The 19531-nt window shown below is 53.3% G+C and overlaps 3 protein-coding genes across 5 annotated transcripts in view; 1 reads left to right on the forward strand and 2 right to left on the reverse strand.

The window, feature by feature from the left end:
* Nucleotides 1-4743: 4743 nt before the first annotated feature.
* Nucleotides 4744-8517, reverse strand: AGTR2 (angiotensin II receptor type 2). Its single transcript, XM_065689810.1, has 2 exons — nt 7921-8517; nt 4744-6355 (listed from the first exon to the last, which is right to left on the reverse strand). Exon 2 carries the CDS (start codon nt 6289-6291, stop codon nt 5173-5175), a length of 1119 nt encoding a protein of 372 aa, XP_065545882.1. The 5' UTR covers nt 6292-6355; nt 7921-8517; the 3' UTR covers nt 4744-5172.
* A 5028-nt stretch (nt 8518-13545) lies between these two features.
* LOC136019227 (nyctalopin-like) lies at nt 13546-14742 on the forward strand. Its single transcript, XM_065689153.1, has one exon. It carries the CDS (start codon nt 13546-13548, stop codon nt 14740-14742), a length of 1197 nt encoding a protein of 398 aa, XP_065545225.1.
* A 410-nt stretch (nt 14743-15152) lies between these two features.
* The window catches only part of PLS3 (plastin 3), a 46589-nt gene continuing 42210 nt past the window's right edge, over nt 15153-19531 (reverse strand). For all 3 annotated transcript variants that reach the window (XM_065689279.1, XM_065689281.1, XM_065689280.1), the window contains 5 exons: nt 18833-18947; nt 18587-18720; nt 17921-18044; nt 17247-17371; nt 15153-16464 (listed from right to left, as the gene is read on the reverse strand). In XM_065689279.1, the coding sequence (XP_065545351.1) occupies nt 16332-16464; nt 17247-17371; nt 17921-18044; nt 18587-18720; nt 18833-18947 (631 nt within the window). In that variant the 3' untranslated portion in view covers nt 15153-16331. The remainder of the gene's footprint in view (nt 16465-17246; nt 17372-17920; nt 18045-18586; nt 18721-18832; nt 18948-19531) is intronic.

Consider the following 19531-nt stretch of genomic DNA (forward strand, 5'->3'; position numbering starts at 1 on the left):
CCTGGAGCTCACAACAGTAGAGGTTTGTATAGAGAGCCAGATGTCGCTGAGCTCACTTTGGAAGGAGCCTTGCTGCAGTCAGAGGTGTCACGTAAGACATCAGCAGCATGAGAGCAGCGAGATCGCGTTTATTGTGTGTGAAGCTCCTTAAAACCCTGCTGGAGCAGGTCAAACACCACACAGCAATGCAGCTCCCAGTCTGCAAAGGAAACCTACCACCTTCCCCTGCAAGTGGAGACCCCGAAGGGCCACACGCCACGTAAGCACCACCTCATCAAAGATTTTGGGAAGCAACAACTTTCAGACGGCAGACGAAGTGCTTCATTTCCTCCCGAGACACCCTTTCCACCGTGCCCTGCCACGGCTGCCTGCCTAGCACACGCTGTATTGAGAATGTTCACCTTCCTGTCCTTGCGAAAGAGCCGCATGTTTGGATGCTGTCCCAGTGCCTAACGCAGATGTTTTGCTGTGCTGTTTGGAGGAGGTGTGCATTGTGTCTGGCACAGCATCCCGGCTAGCGGGGGCAGCCCGGCTAGCCCGGGGCAGGGCTCAGAAGCCATCCTGCAGCCAAGCACCAGGGGGCAAGCTTTGGGCACTCCAAGTTATTTCAGAGCTCAGCCCCTTGCTTCCAGCACAGAGAACACCTTCATGTGCATGGACTTCCTTCCATGATGAACGAGCTGCATTATGTGTGGGCAGAGAGCTTCGGAGCACAGCCTCAGAGGCATCCCTAGGGAATGCTGAAGACACTCTTACAGTTTGAACAGCTATAATAACGTTCTGGTTCTGTTTCCTTAAGGATATATCATATGGATGGGATATCTTCCCATTTCATTGTGTTAAGTCTCTGCAAACCCTCTCACGCATCATTCAATGGCAATTGTATCTCATATACACATCAAATCTCTGTCTAAACGCTTTTAAGGGTTATACCATTTCCCGTCCTGCTCGAAGGGTTTCCTACATGTTCCGAGGTGACTCTGGTTCCTAGGGACAGCCTTGTCCTCTGGTCCATCTCAGCCGCCTGTCGTGTTCCCTTTGCAGCTCTGTTGGACCAGCCGCGCTTGCACTGTGCGGTTCACTGGGTTGGGTCTTGCAGATTGTCTGCTGTAGAAACAATACGATATTTAAACTTGCAATCTTTAAATCCCACCCCCCCCCCCCCGGATCCAGACCTCCTGCAACTGCTTGCGCTGTGGAGTGGAGCTTCCCAAACTTGGGTTCGCTTCAGCTAAGAGCTATTGGTTGTCAAGGGGGAGAGGGCAGAAGTTCAGACGTATCTCACAGCAGGGAAATTACTGTTGTGACCCTCATCCACTTCCGTATCCCTCTGCTTTGTCCCTGTAAAACGTTTTGGAGCTTAACAAAGTTCTGTCCAGAGCTTATAGAGTCAAACCCGGATCCTGCCTCGGCTGAAGAGGAAATGGAAAGTAAACATTTGAAAGAGGCAAGGAGAGATGTTGGCTTGCTCCCGTCCCAGGGCTCTCCAGTCCAAGACTGAGGTCCAGAAGCATTTTAGCCAGCCCTGTGCAATTGTCTGCTGGCTTCCTGCCCCACAACACTCGCAGGGGCAGACAGCAAGGCTGGAAAGGCTGGTTTTGGAAACTGAAGGAATTACACCACCATCTATGGTCTTTGATAGATGTAAGGGCTGATAGCTGAAGTGGGCAGGATTACAGCCTGGGCACAGAGAGGGAGAAAGGGAAGGAAGGAGAGAAGGAAGGGATGGGTGGATGGATGGGTGGATGGATGGATGGATGGATGGATGGATGGATGGATGGGTGGACGGATGGGTGGACGGATGGATGGACGGATGGATGGATGGATGGATGGATGGATGGATGGATGGGTGGATGGATGGGTGGATGGATGGATGGATGGGTGGATGGATGGGTGGACGGATGGGTGGACGGATGGATGGATGGATGGATGGATGGATGGATGGATGGATGGATGGATGGGTGGATGGATGGGTGGACGGATGGGTGGATGGATGGATGGATGGATGGATGGATGGATGGATGGATGGACGGATGGGTGGATGGACGGACAGACGGATGGATGTCTTGTGGGTTACCAAGGTGCTGTGGGGAGGTGCCTCTGTGCTTCTCCTGCAGAAAAGACATAAGCCCCCCTGGTTCCCATCCTTATTGTCCACAGTGCCCCCATTAAAACACGGACCCAGCACCCCACAGCCCTGCTTCCCCATGGCAGCAAAGCTGAGGGCACCTCAACACTGCAAAGAGATGGTGATAGATGTAGAAGTCCCAGTGTGGGAGAAGATCTCACACCTCACTAGGTGAGGTGAACGCAGAAGTTTGCTGCAGGTATCCCACAGGGTTGGGTATTTCCCTTTACACACACAGAAATCTGCTGTTTTCCGTAAACAAATCTCAGTTTTGGCTCAGGTTTTTTGTTGGGTTCGGGGTTTTTTTCTTTCCTGTTTTGATTCTAGCGAAGCCCATCAAAGAGGGGGAGCATTGCCCCCAGCCTGCTGCTGCAGCGGGTGCTCTGCCAAGCGGCAAGCCTGCCCGTTGTACCCAGACCAGATGTGTGATGCTGCAGCCCTGGGCTCCTTCTGTAGACAGGCACCTGGTAATTCAAAGGCACAGGAGACTTCCAAACCCTTCCCGGCAGAGCCCATGACCCCCGGCACAATTCCCTCTCTGTTGTAGGCAGCCGGATCCCGCAGCCAGCAGACGTGAGCAAGGCACATCCCAGGCTGAATGGAGCAGCCCTGCCCAACACCAGCAGTGATTTTCCTGCAAGGGATGGAGATGTGGGATGGGAGCAGGGAGCTGCCGGAGCAGGGAGAGCTGCCAGACCGCCTCAATCCGCACCCTTCGGGTTTCCTGCGCTCCTGCCAGGACCGCTCCAAGGCAGCATCCGGAAGTCCTCGTTTTCAGGGGGAAATGTGAGCGATTCCCTTGTGCACGGCACCTCGGGATGTGTGGTGCAGGGCAGCCAAGCTGGGGCAGGGCTGCAGGCTGGCAAGATGATATTGCTGCCCAAAACCTGGCCTGAGGAGCGGGGCAAGTGCACGGTGCCAGCACAGGCTCAGGCTGTGCTGGCTTCTCAGGGAGAACGCGCTGTACCAAACACTTCTGGCTGCGTGTCTTACACAAGCAAAGCCTTCAGCTCACCACCCAGCACTAGCTCAAGCTGATGAATGCCAGGGACTTTCGTTGCTCTGTATGCTGTTGTGTGCTCAAGTCAGCTCAGGGACACACGTGGGATGCTCACTTTGGACTGAGATTCTTCCCGCTGTTCGCTTAAGCTGAGAGAGATCAGCTACAGAGAGGAAAGGAAGCAGCAAATGGGGTTTGCTGTGCAAGTATGACAGAGGCTGATCCTTGTAGGAAACAATTGCATCTCCCAACCACGGAGCTGCTGCGAGGGCTGGAGCAGCTCTGCTCTGGAGCCAGGCTGAGAGAGCTGGGCTGGGGCAGCCTGGACAAGAGAAGGCTCCTGAAGGGGAGACCTGAGAGCAGCTCCAGTGCCTAAAGGGGCTGCAGGGAACCTGGAGAGGGGCTTGGGACAAGGGCCTGTAGGGACAGGCCAAGGGGAATGGCTTGAACCTGCCCGAGGGGAGACTGAGCTGAGCTCTTAGGCAGAAGCTCTTCCCTGTGAGGGTGCTGAGGCGCTGGCACAGGGTGCCCAGAGAAGCTGTGGCTGCCCCATCCCTGGCAGTGCTCAAGGCCAGGTTGGACACAGGGGCTTGGAGCAAGCTTTTCCATTAAAAATTCCTGAACACTCCCATGACAAGCTCTGGCAGGGCAGAAGAAATTCACAGAGCTCAACGTTACACAATCTGCTCCAAAAATAAAGCAACCCCCTTGCTCTGCCGCCTCCCCCATCTCAGGTTCCTCTCCAGACAGGCGTTTGCATGTTTGTTTGACAGCACTGCTCACATGCATGACCCAAGCGAGGCACAAGGCAGATCTGGCAAGCACAAATGTCACACTGCGGCTCCGGGGTCACCCGGTTTGTCCCTCCTGCAGAATGTGACCCCCGGGGGAGGCTGCTTTTGAACCTGCGCTTGGAAAGAAGGAATTTGCCTCCCACTGAATGTTCTTTTCCTGTGTCCCTGTTTCCAGGAGGGCAACACGGGTGCAGCGGCTGCTGCAGCCCTGCCCATGGTCACTCACCCCTGCCCTGCAGCCGCAGCACTGGGAGATGCTGCCGCGCTGCTGCTTCCTTGGGAAAGCTTCATCCTCATTTTCATAAAACCAGCGAATCCCAGCCTGGTTTGAGTTGGGAGGAATCGTAAAGCTCCTCCAGTCCCAGCCCATGGGACCCCTCCCACTGGAGCAGCTTGCTCCAAGCCCCGGTGTCCAACCTGGTTCTGCTTCTGGGTGTCAAGGCAGAGTCACCCAGGGTTTCCGCACACAGTACCCCGGAATTGCAGGGCAGTTGGTGTTAGAAACGCAAGAAGTGCAGACAATCAGCAAGAGCCTTGCCCAGAGGCTGCTGTGGGACTCAGCGTGCCCACGTGGCGGTGGGACACCGCACATCAGGGCATCACTGCCAAGAGTGGCCACACTGGATCAAAGCACAAACCGTCTGGCCTGAGAACCTGTCACCTGCTAGGAGAAGGGTAGAAAGACATGCAAGCGGCTGTACTTCCCCCAGGAATACACTCCTGCCTCCTGCAGGTTGCAGAACCATGTCCTCATGATCCCAGGCCTAAGCCAGCAGGAGGTACCTTCGGTGCATTTTACATATGACACCTCTAGCCACGTATATAAGAAAATTATATATGTATATATATATAATAGAGGTCACAGTATTTTCTTACAGATAGGTACAGAGGTATCCGCGCTGCTTTATTTACACATTCTCTAGTGAGAATCTCTTTTAGAAAACCAGCTTAGGGTATAATACTCAGCACCTACACAATCGTAGCTATCGTGCAAAGGTCTTTTGGTGTGTTTTGTCTTCTGGTGTTGCACTAAACTCTTGCCTGATCTCAGCCATGCGCAAGCCGATATTTAAAACATCGTTTATGTGCCAGAATCTTCCCTCTGTGGAGTGCTCCTTGTGGAAAGGAAAGAAGAATAAATCTCCACATGTGAAAACGGGATTCTTCTTCAAACTGCTGGTGAATGAATGGGCACAAGAGGACCAGGACAGAGGAGCATCACCGACATCACCCACATCATGCCCCGGTGCCTACAGCAGGGACTCGGGCTCCCCTTCCCTGCCCACAGGGGTCTCAGCATCCCTGAAGCAGCTCCCTTTCCTCAGGGAAGAGCTCTCCCGGTGGCTGTTGAACTGATAAACCCTTCGCTTGAACAAGCGGTGGAGCTTCTCCTGGAACTGGTTCCCGATGAAGCAGTACAGCAGCGGGTTGATGCAGCTGTTGGCAAAGGCCATGCAGATGCTGAATGGCAGCGCCGTGTCGATGAGCCCTGTCACCGCACAGCTGCTGATGATGCTCATGTGAGCCAAGGCATCCAGAAACGTCAAAATGTGGAACGGGAGCCAGGAAATCAAGAAGGCCACGACAACAGCAGCCACCAGCTTGAGGACTTTGTCCCTCTTCTGCTTGTTTTTCCCAAACTCCCGTGCCCTGAGCAGGGGCTTCCTGACCCGCACGTAGCACGTGGTGATCACCGTCAAGGGGATGAAGAAGCCCAGCGCGTTCTTCAGGAAGGCTGTTGCCACAGCCCATTGTGCGTAGCTCTCCTGAGGAAAGGCCATGATGCAAGCATTGACCCCCAAGCTTTCGATGGAGTGGGTGTCACGGAAATAAAGGGTCGGGAGGGAGGACAAACAGGCGAGGCCCCACACAACCAGTGCTGTGAAATAGGCTTTCTGCAGAGTTCTCCTTTGAGAGTGCATAGGATGGACAATAGCGTGGTACCGGTCCACGCTCATGCAGGTGATGAAAAATATACTTGCAAACATGTTCAAGCACAGGACAGAGCTGGAGATCTTGCACATGAGAGACCCAAAGAGCCAGTTGTAGCCCTGCGCGTAGTAGGTAGCCCAGAAGGGAAGGGTGGCGAGGCACAGCAGGTCCGCCGCGGCCAGGTTGAGAATGTAGATGTTGGCGACTGTTTTGGGGCCGCTGTGCCGACAAAGCACCACAACCACCACGCTGTTGCCAACCAACCCCAGAGCCAAGACCACGGAGAAGAGCGCTGGAATGAGGGAAAAGTGGTAACGTGAAGAGGTGAGCGGGCAGGGAGCGGGGGAGCGCGACGCGGCCGATGCGTTTGTCAGGGCTGCGTAGAGCCCTTGGAGGCTTCCTCTGGGGGTGACGACCAGGGAGCAGTTGCTCTGCATGGCGGAGGGGCAGGTTCTGCAGGCGGTTCCTGCGCCAGCAGCACTGTTCTATCCCATCGCTCACCTGCAGAGCAGAAACCACGTGTTAGGCGCGCAGCCGGCTTGGCGCTGGAGTCACGGTCACAACAAACCAAAGCCCCTTGGAACTGCTGTCGGTGATCCGGGCGCTGACATCCCAGGCAGCCCTGCTGGAGCCCTCTCTCCCCACCACTGCCAGCACACAGCCGGCCCTAGGGAGCTCACAGCGCGCTGTAATTAGCCTGGCGGAGAAGCAAGCGGCTGGGGTTTATCTGTGATTACAGATGGGGCTTTCTGCCACCAGCAGAGCAGAAGGGCTCTTGACTCGGGAGCTGGAGGGACTTCGGCGACCAAAGGCAGCACCAAAGATCCTTGGGATCCTTTTCTCAGCTTTCTGACACCATTTCCAGCCCTCTGCACAGTTAAAATGATGGGGAAAGGCAGCGCTCACCAGTGGGGATCGGGTACTTCACACCTGGGGGTCTCCCAGGAGCTCACAGCCTTTTGACAAGGCTACAGGAAGGGAAGCTTTGACCTTGCTTTAATTCACAGGGCTGGCTACACAGACACTGAAGGGTCTTTGCTAAGCAGCATTCACTGTCATAGTCCTTCTCCAAGCAAATCTGCAACTCCTGCCCTTGTGTCGGCTTTTAATCAGAGTACAAGAAACATCTCCAATGTAGATGCAAGTACTCAGTCCTCACAGGTACTGGACTGAACAGGAGTATTTGCCATTCGTTTAGAAAGGTCAGGACTGGTTTCAGGAGGTGGCAATGTAGCTAAAAACCAGCTAAATAGGCGAGCGTGCCTGTGATCGGTTCAAGAGCTTGTGTCTGCACTGCAAGCAGGGCACATTTCAAACTTCATACGCAATAAAGCAGATATCAGAGCCAGATAATGCTATTTTACATAACAGAGCAAAATCCCTTTAAACCAAGTTCTTAACCAGGCATTTAAGAGTTCTGAATAGGAATTATGACCAGGACAACAGAGCTGGCAATGATTTCTCAATGAACAGAAGGCAACAGATTGTTTCCAACCCATTTTTCTGTGTTAACAGTGTAATGTGCCGTTATGAGCTTATCATTTGCTTGATGCAAAATATGCAATGTGCTGCTTTGAATATACTGGCAAAAGATTAATTCTATTGTCTCAACAATGAGAGTTCAACAGGAGGATGTTAATGCACATCTGTGCAGAGTGCTGGTATTTCAGGTCCCCAATACTGGAGCACAAGCCCACTTTCTGTTATCAAACAGGTCTTAAACAGAGGAAAGCTTTTGGTTTGGGGACAACAAAGATTCAGGAGAGGGTCTGGAGCCCCGTTTCGCTCTCACTTTAACATACAGAAGCTCAGAAGTTGTCACAAAGCATTACATATGTCACTTATTCCTAATAGAGGGACCACACCACAGTTAATATTAGCTACCCTCCCGAAAACAAGGTTTCATCGACAAACACGCTCCCCCCTCCGCACATCAACAAGTGGTGGCTTAGAATCTGCTTCAAAACTGGTCGCTGCTGTTACTCCTTAAGACACAACGAAGCATTTTGTCACAAATCGAATGAAATCAATGGGGTTTGTGTTCTAAGGGCAGATAGAAAACGTACCTCCCGCAGCTCGTGTTCGGCTGGGTGCGGCTCCGGAGTTCCGTGCTCCTTTCCTCCGCTGTCCTCCTAGCGAGTGTCACCACCAGCAATCTGCGCGCTCATCTCTTCCATTTCCCCACTGGGAGACTTTAACCTACATAACTCGAGAGCTGCAATGTGAACGCCTGCCAGCTTCTTTTCCTTTTGGAAGCAGAGCAGTGGGAGAACCCCCCTTTCCAAGGCCACGTGAGCACATGCAGTAAATCAGAAGAGAGGAACAAGGCAACCTAAAAAAAGAGAGCAGCAGCAAGCAAGGGAAAGGCAAACCCCACCAATAGCTCTGCAGTTTCCTCCTGCAGCTCTGGTGGATGGAACCCCTCCTGCCCCTCAGATGTACTTGGTGCACACGTGCAAGGATTCATGGAGAGAACTCCCATGCGCTCTATGGAGTCCCAGCACTTGCCAACACGATAGGGAGCGGAATAGGCTGTCAGTGCTGGCAGGGCTGACCGTCATGTGAACACGCCGAGGCAGACAGCAGAGGAACCGCACAGCATCCACACCAGCACTGCCTGTGGAAGGGGGCTGACCCTGTCCCCCCCAGCACGGGAAGCCACTGCTTGAGTCCTTGCAAAGACACACACGCTGCTTGAGACAGGGAGAGCAGCGGGACGGAGCCACGTGGCAGGGAGCAGGCTTGGCGCTGAGCCTGCGCTGGGGTACCAGGTGGGCAGAGGAAGCAGATGGGGAAGGCTGTGGGTTCACATCAGTTTCATTGAGCTTTTACATCTGCTTCTTCCCCGTGTTCCATGCTGCGCCGGGCCCCAGCCTCCCCTCCCTGGAAGGAGCAGCAGAGAGGCTCCTGCAGGATAAACACTGCGCGTGAGTGTCCATAAGTGTTAAACATTTTACCCTGATGCCCTCAGTGCAACCTCTGCAGCAGCAGCCCGTGCCCCGGGGACACGTGTGCTGTGCTTCCCAGGCAAAGCTGCACATAGAACCCCAGCCTGGTTTGTGTCGGAAGGGACCTTAAAGCTCATCCAGCTCCAACCCCTGCCACGGGCAGGGACGCCTTCCACTGGAGCAGCTTGCTCCAAGCCCTGTCCCGATCCTCAGAGCCACATGGATCCAGATGCAGACTGCATTCACAGCTTGATTCGTTCCTTGTGGAGAAAGCAACAGGGGGAAAGGAATCTCTCACTCATGCCCTTCCTGGGATGCATCACCCAGCACAGGTCAATGTGGCTCTGGCCCCTCTGGTGCTGGTTTACAGCAGGATGCCCTGAATCCCTGGTGTCTGGAGGCAGGAGGTGGGGACCCCACACCCTTCAGGGAGCGGTGATGTCCATCCCGCTGGTGCCACATTTCCATCATGCCAACCACAAGCCTTTTGCACGCACTCGCCGAAAGCATCCCTCCCGCAGCTGGGTTCCCAAGCACTCCATAGACTGTTACATGAGTTCCTCGTTCCCATTGCAGCAGAACACAAGGGCCACCCAGCCTGGATCCGTCAGAGTATGGTATCAGAGAGCTCTGGTCCCATTCAGTGGACCTTCCACGCTGAAGAAGTCAGCTTTTGAAGGAGTTCATGTCTACATTAGCTTAGAGTGGGGCAGAGGCAGCCTGGGCGGAAGAGGGATGCCCTTTCCACCTCCAGCGGGCAGGAAACCTTCCCAAAGCGTTTCTTTGACGAGATGTTTGTGTCGAGGCAATAGCGCTGCCAAGATGGAGGTTATCCTCCATGGCAATGTTTATTCAAATCGCCGGCTGCAATCATTTTACAAGTTACTAAAAGTAGCAAAGAAAACAAGCACGGCAGCAGCTTTGCAAACACGCTGCGCCCGCTGCTATTAAAGGCAGTGGGCACCGCGGCGGGGGGAGCACGGCAGCATCCTGAAGGCAGCAGGACTTGGCCAGAGCTCCTTTCCCCAGCACAGCTCCGAGCCACGGCCCCCGGGACACACAAACCTCGTGGCTTGCCCACAGTGGGCATAGAGCCCAAATCCTGCTCTCGCTGCTGTGGCCAAAGCGCAGCCAAGGAGAGAGCTGCTCAGCCAGGTCACACCAGGAGCCGCGCTCAGCTCTCGTTAGAAGCAGTTCATCACCACGGGTAATTTGCTGCTGCTCATTTCTCCCAGAGCAGTTGCTGTGAGGAGCAGCAGAAGTCTAAAACCTAAAGTTTAATAGAAGTTTATTACCCAAAAAGGGGCTCCAGGAAACCTGGAGAGGGGCTTGGGACAAGGGCCTGTAGGGACAGGCCAAGGGGAATGGCTTGAACCTGCCCGAGGGGAGACTGAGCTGAGCTCTGAGGCAGAAGCTCTTCCCTGGGAGGGTGCTGAGGCGCTGGCACAGGGTGCCCAGAGAAGCTGTGGCTGCCCCATCCCTGGCAGTGCTCAAGGCCAGGTTGGACACAGGGGCTTGGAGCAAGCTGCTCCAGTGGAAGGGGTCCCTGCCCGGGGCAGGGGTTGGAGCTGGAGGAGCTTTGAGGTCCCTTCAGCACAAACCAGGCTGGGATTGTAACAAGTCAATACATTGATGCCCACAGCTTGTGGGAAAGAGCTCCCTCCTGTGTAACTTCTGCTTTATTATTATTAACATATCTACATATTAATATATCTATCTAGCATTTATATTGATATATATTAATCTATATAATACATCTGGCATTTAAAGTATGTGGGAGCAATACTTCACATTTACTTTTAGGTAAAAGTATATTGTAAAAAAAAAAGGTAATAAAATGCTTTATTTTTAAGAAGAGCTAGGGTTCTGTGGCCAGTTCTGCAGAGCTATGGGGGTCTCTGTGCAGAGATCCTTTAAACACCTTCCTTCCGTTGCTCTTTTGAGCTATACTTACTGCAAGCATCAGTCTGAAATGTGTTTTTGTCAGGAATTTCTCTTATGTAATACAACAGCTGAGATACACAGGAAAGGGAGTTCACCAGCTGGGTAAATCCTTGAGGAAGTCGGAATATTCCTGACACTTGGGCATTCCAACTTATTTAATCCTTCTTTTAACCAACAGAGCCATTGAGTGATTCTGCTCCCTCACATCTGCCCACCAGACAGCTTATAGAAAGCAAACCTTGCTCCTTTAGCTCATTAGAGCAGCAAGACCTTCCCAAAGGAGGTGTTTGCAGTGCTTGTATCAGACCTCGATCCTGGGAAGAGAAAACAGCTCCTTGAAACCCACAGCATTAGGCAAGGCTCTTGACATCAGCTACAAACAATCTGCGCAGTGGGTGCGCAGCGCTGTGAGTCCCAGATGTCAGATAAATCGGGAACTGAAGAAAAGGCAGAACACAGTCACGGTCATGCAATGGGTGGGATCCATTTGAACAGGAGACCGGCGGTGGCTCAGCCTTTCCATTGAAGCCGGAAGGATGAGCTACCTCAGCCAAAACACATGATGCGCCCCAGAAAACCCTGCTACCAGATGGGGTGAGACAACCAACACCCTGCATGGAGCACCAGGAGCTGAGCTGGGAAAAGAGCCCAAGACCTGAATGCTGATAAAGAGGGGACCAGAGCAGGAAGGTATTCATTAAAAAAGCAGCGTGAAAGAACAATTGTGTGGTTGATTTTCTCAAGGAGCAGGTCTTTACCTTGGCTCTGCTGCATCCGATGTGGCAGTGGTGCCAGCTACCACTGACTGCAGCGATGGTGCTCAGGATAACGGAGCTGAAGAGGCAAAGGACCGATGGGCATTGCAACACACACAGGATGTACCTGGGATCATCACCTCATAGAATATGAGACCGGTTTGGGTTGAAGGGACCTCAAAGCTCCTCCAGCTCCAACCCCTGCCACGGGCAGGGACCCCTTCCACTGGAGCAGCTTGCTCCAAGCCCCTGTGTCCAACCTGGCCTTGAGCACTGCCAGGGATGGGGCAGCCACAGCTTCTCTGGGCACCCTGTGCCAGCACCTCAGCACCCTCCCAGGGAAGAGCTTCTGCCTAAGAGCTCAGCTCAGTCTCCCCTCGGGCAGGTTCAAGCCATTCCCCTTGGCCTGTCCCTACAGGCCCTTGTCCCAAGCCCCTCTCCAGGTTCCCTGCAGCCCCTTTAGGCACTGGAGCTGCTCTCAGGTCTCCCCTTCAGGAGCCTTCTCTTGTCCAGGCTGCCCCAGCCCAGCTCTCTCAGCCTGGCTCCAGAGCAGAGCTGCTCCAGCCCTCGCAGCATCCCCATGGCCTCCTCTGGCCTCGCTCCAGCAGCTCCACGTCCCTCTTGTGCTGCTGCCCCAGAGCTGGATCAGGGCTGCAGGGGGGGTCTTCCCAGAGCGCAGCAGAGGGGCAGGATCCCCTCCCTGCGCTGCTGCTCGCGCTCTGGGATCAGCCCAGGATAAGAAGCAGCCACAGCGATCGCAGCAGGGGACAGCCCCCAAAGTGATGTCCTCGAAGGAGCAGCCCCAGCTGAGCCCGGAACACAAAACAAAGCCTCTCACCAAACCCTTCAGCACAGCCCCAGATGTGAGCAGCTGGATGGGGGGAGCCGCGCACGTTTCCACCTTCCACTGGGCTCCCAGGACAAGCCGCTTGGCTGCTGTCAGGGTGAGAACCAGCTTTTGGCTCCTAAGAGCACTGCAGCAAAGCCTGTCTAACTGAACAAATGATGTTGTTTACAGCTGGAAGTTGGTGTCCATTACACAACACGGCCATCCCGGCCAAGCTTCCAGGGAGAAGCTGCTCTCTGGGGGGTTGTTGCTTGAGGAAAGTGAAGAAGAAAACAGAACGTGCTGAAGGGGACACGGCTTTAACAGCACAGGACCCCCCCAATCACACCTTTCTCCTTGGCACTGTGGATATGGGATCAAACCCAGGAAGGACACTGAGGAATTGGGTTTTCAGGGACCCAAGCCAAGCTCCAGGTGCTCAGTGACACGTCTCAGCCCTGCCGGGGACAGGCAGCACCCTGAAAGGGCAGCATGCCCTTGGGGTGCTCTGCATCTCGCCCATGGAGCATCTCCTGCCACTCATAGATGGCTCAGGGCTTATCCCGAGGAGACGCTCCACCAGGACGCAGCAATCCCTGGCACATTCCTGGCTGGCAGCAGGCACGAGGCTTGACATCCTGCAGGCATCCCAGGGTGAGAAACCCCATCACATCTGTGTGCAGAGCTGCCCTTGGTCGCCTTCGCTGAAGCCCTGATTGGAGAACAGCACAAAACTCCCCTCCCAGAGCAGAGATCCCAGAGGATCCAGGGAACAGCGACCAACCCAGGAGCAGGAGCCTCTCCCAGGCAGATCCCGATGGGAATCTGTTACCTGCTGCTGTGTGCAGAGGGCAGGAGGTGGGAAAAACCACTGTGAGAGCTGAGAGGTGTCCCTGCCTCTCAGTGGTGCTCCTCACAGCGGGGCGGCACCTAATCGGCTTTTATCCGTCTAAAGACTTGATCCCACTGCTCGGCAGCAGGGAGAACGAGGCCGTTTAGTTTCAGTGTGCACCAAAGCACAGTCCAACCGGCCCTGCGGCGCTCGCGGTTCACCTGCCCCAAAGGTACCTGCTTTTTCTTGCCTTCATCTCTGCTGTCCATCAGGTGTTGGATGCAGTGGCTGACGGGGGGCTGGTGATGCTCTTTCCTGCTGTATTTCTACTCACTTGTGCAGCTGAGGCTGGGCTGAGTCTCAATATCTCTGCTTCATGCCCGAGCATGTGCCGATGTGCACCCGGAGAGACCATGCACTGTAACAGAACGGGACTGCGGGCCCTCCCGGGAGAAATCGCCACCTCCACCATCTCCCTAAACCTCTCCAACAACCACCTGCGGGGCCTCAGCACCAGCACCTTCCGGAACCTGAGCTTCCTGCACAGCCTCTGGCTGGATGGGAACAACCTCACCTTCCTGTCCCCGGGCACCTTCCATGCGCTCAGCCAGCTGCGGGAGCTGCACCTCAGCAGGAACTCGCGCCTCACCTACCTGCACGCGAACACCTTCAGGGGGCTGTCAAACGTCATCAGCCTGGACCTGTCCCACTGCAACATCTTTGAAATCCACCCGCTGCTCTTCTCACATCTGCCTTCCTTGGAGAGGCTGGATTTAGCCTCCAACAACATGCGGTACGTCCCACAAGCCTTTAGGAACCTCTCCAGCCTCACCAAGCTGTCCCTGGAGGGCAACCACATAGAAGCCATTGGCAGAGATTCCCTGAAGGACTTGGAGAGCCTGTACGAGCTGAACCTCAGGAAGAACCGGATATGGATCATTCAAAATGGCGCTTTCACAAAGCTCCTCAGACTGGGAACGTTAAATTTAGGACACAACTTCATCGCTGATTTGCCTAATCGGCTTTTCGACGGGTTGATCCAGCTCAAGACCATGCACCTTGAAGCCAACAGGATCACTGCTGTCGCCTGCACCTTCAGGCATTTGCTCAACTTGAGGAACTTGTACCTGAACAACAACCAGATCTCCTCCATCTCAGACTCTGCTTTCCTGTACTTGAACAAGCTGCACTTCCTCCACCTGAGCAAGAACAACCTCAGCTCCCTCCCCAGCCGCCTGCTTGCCGAGCTGCCCAAGCTCAAGTACGTCTTCTTATCCCACAACCCCTGGAAATGCGACTGCAGGATGCTGTGGTTCTGGAGGTGGGCATCCACGCGCGGCGGAGCCATCCAAGGGCTGCACTGTGCCTTCCCGAGCCCTCACAACACCACAGCACCCCCCGGCCCCCGGCCCGAGGACCTGACCCACTGCACAGGGCCCCCCGAGCTGCCGAGCGAGGACAAGTGCGGGGGCGATGGTACCAGTGCAGGCACCAGAGCCCCCACTGTCCACAGCGGGGTCATGCTGCTGGTGCTCATCTGCCAGGCGTGGTGCTGCGGGAGGGGATGGGGCAGCTCTCTTTGAACTATAAAGGCCACCTATTTCATCACAGAACCCCAGCCTGGTTTGGGTTGAAGGGACCTTAAAGCTCCTCCAGCCCCAACCCCTGCCACGGGCAGGGACCCCTTCCACTGGAGCAGCTTGCTCCAAGCCCCTGTGTCCAACCTGGCCTTGAGCACTGCCAGGGATGGGGCAGCCACAGCTTCTCTGGGCACCCTGTGCTGGTTCAAGAGGAAGGTTTTACAGCAGCCTGCCTGAAACACAGGTTGGGAACAACCTCACTGCCTGTGCCCAGCGCAGTAACAACATCTCCTCAAGCAAAGCCCTTACAGAACAATGGACCTGGAGTAACACAAAAAGCTGAACTGAAGCACAGCTCAACACCGCTGCGGACAGGCTGCCGGGCCAGGGCAGTGTAAGGAAGGAGAGAAGTATATATTTAAACGTTTTTATTTCAACTAATGCTTTGCCACCATATTACATCACTTTGAATAGCTTGGAATAGCAATATGATCTCAAAATATAGCAAAACAGCTTGCCAAAGCAAGATAATATTAAATCCTATGGATACAGCATCTTCCTTCTTTGGCGACAACACTTCCTTTTATCTGTAAAAATAGTTTTATGTTCCAGCACAGTTGCTGTTCAGTTTATTGAACCCTGCTGTTTCTAACGTTTGCCTCTTCCCCTGCACAAAACCTCCCCCCCCACGGAGTATGGGTTTATATCCAACAGCGTTTTAAATAAAAAACCTTAGAGCTTTCATGCAGATCTTTTGTAAAACTTATTTCCTAGGTGCACAGAACTGAACCAAGATGCAACAAAAATGCATTCACTTCCGTTCACGGGTGTAACCGCGCCATCAGCAGCGTGATGCCATACGTGCGAGCCCCAAGGATGGTGGTGTTCTCAGGGATAACACAACTTTAAACCAAAACCGAACCAAAGTAACAAAAAGGCCCCTTCTTTATAAGCAGCAAGAGGAAAAAAACCTGCCATGCTTGATTTGTAAATTAATCAATATAGTTAGGTGTATAAAAAAGCACCATGTACAGAGAATACCAGAGGAAGATCCGCCTTCCCAATCACACATCTCATTTAGCATTGCGAGCTGGCCTGCAGGTCCCAACTTGTACTATAGGTTGATTTGCAAAGGAAATGGTCAAACCTAGAATATGCTTGGGTTATGTGACAGAAATTAAACTGGACTGCAGATAGGAATTAGAGGTGTTTCCATTGCTACTGAAACCAACCACCTTATAGCCCTCGGGGGTAAAACACACACCAAGTAGCTGAGAAATAATGAAGTGAAGACAGCTCCAGAGCAGTATTGCAAGACACAGGGCTGTTATGAATGCATTTCTGTGAGCTCTTGAGAAGTGAACACTTTCCTTTGGGAAAAGAGCACGGCTGTTGGTTAAAACTCCTCTCCCTGAGAATGTTGATAAGAGTTTGTCTTGCAAAGCAAAACCAAGTCCTTTGAACTTCGACAGTTCCTAAGCCAACAGCATGTCCACGTGGCCGCAGCTGATCTGCTACTCATGCACCCAGGGTGGCAGGTTGGGTTTGTGTTGCGGTTTGGGTTTAGTTTTCTTTACATAGCTCAGCCCCTTTTATACTCGCTTCATGCCCCTGCCCATCAAGCAGGCAAACACCGTCATGACCATCTTCGGTTTCACCTCCACAAGGTCTTCTGGAAGAGCATAAACTCTGGCACCGATCCTTCTGGCCATGGACACCGCGTACCTGGTCACCATGGAAAGAGGAGTGGGTCAGTGCTGTCACCAACAAACGACACGTCAGCTCCTGCCTTATCCAACACAATTTCACCTCTCGTCCTCTAGGTTCACATTCACCATGTGCAACAGTCCCCAAACCTGTTTGCTTTATAAAAGCACACAGCTCAAATCTGAGTTACAGATTTTGCTGGGTCTTCTACAGGAAAGTGTCTTTGATGCACAAACTGACCCCTGAACATCGAGTCCTCTTCACAACAGGTAAAAACCACGTAATTAATGCTTGCTAGGGCTGACAGGGAGCACATGGCGCTGCGGGTTCACCAAACATCCACCTTTCCCCTTCTGTCTGCTCTCTAACAATCACCAGGTGAGACTGTTCTCTGCAAGAAACCTTGCTGCTGCTCAGCCCCTGCAGAACACGCGTTTCAAAGGCAGCTTTTCATAGGCCTGCTTTAAACCTGACAGCCCCTGATGATTCCGCAAGACATGGGACATCAGAGGGCTCCATTTCAAACGCCTGCGCCAGGGCTGAGCCCTTCATCCTCCAGAGCAAACATGGGAGGAGCAGATCCTTGCTAAAGGGCTGCTTGGGCTGCTCTGCTCCAGCAAGCAGAGTCCAGCCGACTGCTCCCTCCAGCGTTCCAGGCAAGGAGAGCACCTGCATTTCAACGGGCTGCCCGTCTGTAAGGGCGTCAAAGGAGCTTAAACCCACAGCAGCAAGTCCGAGGCTGAGGCACCTACAAGGCCCACTGCATCAGTGCAAACCGGCTTTGGAAACGGGAAACTTACTTAGCATTATTTTGTTTGTCATCTTCTGATAGATGACCCGTCTTCACAAGGTCGTAGTTGATACAACCAGGCTGTATAGCATCAATTAAATCCACAACCGCCAAGCTCGTGCTGATGGTCTTGTCCTGGAGAAAACAGGGACAAGTAGAGATGAATGTAACCCTTAAAACATGCTTCTCACCGCGATTCAGCTGCTCTGCTACATGCAACCAAACAAGCTTTAAAGAAGCCCTTCCAAAGCAGCAGTGTTAGGGATTATTCCCAGCTGGACCACACAGGGAAAACCAAACTGCTGCCTCTCCTTTGGAATTAGGACAAGGTCATTGCTCCAGTTTGCTGCAAGTGCTCTGAGAACACGAGGCTGTACCTGATGCGCAGCAGCTGACCAGATCCCAAGGGACAATCCGCACCCTCCAGCGCTCACCAGCTCCAGCCCTGTTCTTGCCGCCGTCTCCTCCCAGAGCCTTCCTCCCTCCCCTCCTCTGCCACCCCATCAGCTGCCTTGCCCCACACTGTGGGCAGTCCTAGTGTCTCCTCTGTGTTAGCTTGAAGCCAGTCTGCCCCCAGCACCCGCTGATTTCCTGCCTTCCTAAGACACCTCCGACTGCTCCTCCAGCCAAGGGAATACTTTTTGGGAGCCCCTCTCCTTTTGGATGCAAGAGGAGAACCTGCACCTTGAAGTTCTGGATGGAGGTGGACTTGCCAGCGTCTTTCAGGGTCTGGTTTACCCAGCTGACTATAATGTCATCGTTGGCTTTCTGACCGTCACCCAGGTCCTCGAGGACATTCAGCGTGTACCTGAGAACCAGCAGAGAGAAGAAGATGAGGCAAGAGCCTGGGCAAAGCCCTGCTGAGTGCATGGCCAGGATGCAGTGAGCTCACGGCAGCGTGGAAAGCCTTCGCAGAGCCTCAGCTCTGCTTCTTTTAACTCCTTTAGCAAAAAATGACTTACTTATCTTACCTGAAGTGTGCTTCCTGCTAAGGCATTTCATCTTTCCAGCCTTTCAAGTCCTTACATATGAGCTCACAGAACTGCCTGCGCTCAGGACACTTGTTAAACCATTTCACCATTGACCATCTGCTCCATCAGGGTAGCACATTACCTAGAAGGTGTGCATCACCTTAGGAGTACCCTGACCTCTAATGCCAAATGAGGAGCTACCATGTTCATACAGGTATGTATTTGCATCACCTTCAGAACCAGGTAAGAAAAAGGATGATCAGCTTCATCTGTCAGTAAGTTTCTCCTTCCCCCCATTCTAATGCAGAAGGGTGCTCTCATGGCAAAATACCCTGCCCAAGCTGTGCTGCATTCACAGAGTGCTTGGGACGGGCCCTACCTTCTCATCAACTGCCACACTAAGGCCAGTGTCAGCGTTGGGTTTCCATCATTCAGATCCTGCCCTCCGATGCCAACCAGGGAGAACTTCGCCGGATGCTTTCCCAAGTCCACAGCGTAGTTACAGTTTTCCAGCTACAAAGAGTTCAAACAGAAAACTCCCTCACAAAACACCCTCACTTGACTCGAAGCCCCACATAGGAAGTTTTAGTGTCTGTGTCTTCTTTCGGTCCTTTGAAATTCTTACCTTCTTCATATTTGCTCCAAGCTTGGGGTACGGAGGCTTGTTAACCTTATTCCAGTCAACAGGGACTTTGATCTTCTCGTACAGCTGTAGGATTACCAGTGCGTCTTGGAGATCGCTAAAGGGGAAAGCACTGATTAAGCCCATTGTCTCTAGATCGAAACGCTCCCTGACTTGGTCGCATCAGCAGTAATTACTGTTCTTTGCAGGTTGCTGCCGTTTCAACGACTCTAACAAGAAAAAGGATTCAAAACATTCTGTAGTTGTCAGGGTAGGAGGAATGCTCCGTGCTTAACGTCAGCAGCAAAGCAGGTTTCAGCACGGGCATCAGCAACGCATCCCCGGAAGAATTCTGCTACACAAAACCCAAAGGAAGCCACCTCTCTTCACTGACTACAGGGACCCAGAGGACCTTGCCTCCTAATGTCTTGGTTAAGCCCTAAAGTTAGGTGACAGGGAATTTAGTTCCTATTGCTTTAATGCAGGTCACATTCCTGGCCCAGCTGCTCGAGCAGATCTAAATGTATTGGAACCTCAGGGTACCAATTTACACAAGATAAGGGAAGATAAGCAAACTGTCTTCAGCCCTGTCTCTACGGACTGCAGGGAGGGTACAGTGAGCATCTCCCACTCCGTAACAATCACCCTTTCTAAAACTCTTTCCTTGCCCTATGGTGACCAGGACCCTGGTGTGGGCACCTC

Source organism: Lathamus discolor, chromosome 9 (assembly GCF_037157495.1).
Source record: "Lathamus discolor isolate bLatDis1 chromosome 9, bLatDis1.hap1, whole genome shotgun sequence".
Lineage (NCBI taxonomy): Eukaryota > Metazoa > Chordata > Aves > Psittaciformes > Psittacidae > Lathamus > Lathamus discolor.

Coding starts and splice junctions, on each gene's coding strand:
- AGTR2 (XM_065689810.1), bottom strand. CDS start 6,291: ATGCAGAGCAACTGCTCCCTGGTCGTCACCCCCAGAGGAAGCCTCCAA.
- LOC136019227 (XM_065689153.1), top strand. CDS start 13,546: ATGTGCCGATGTGCACCCGGAGAGACCATGCACTGTAACAGAACGGGA.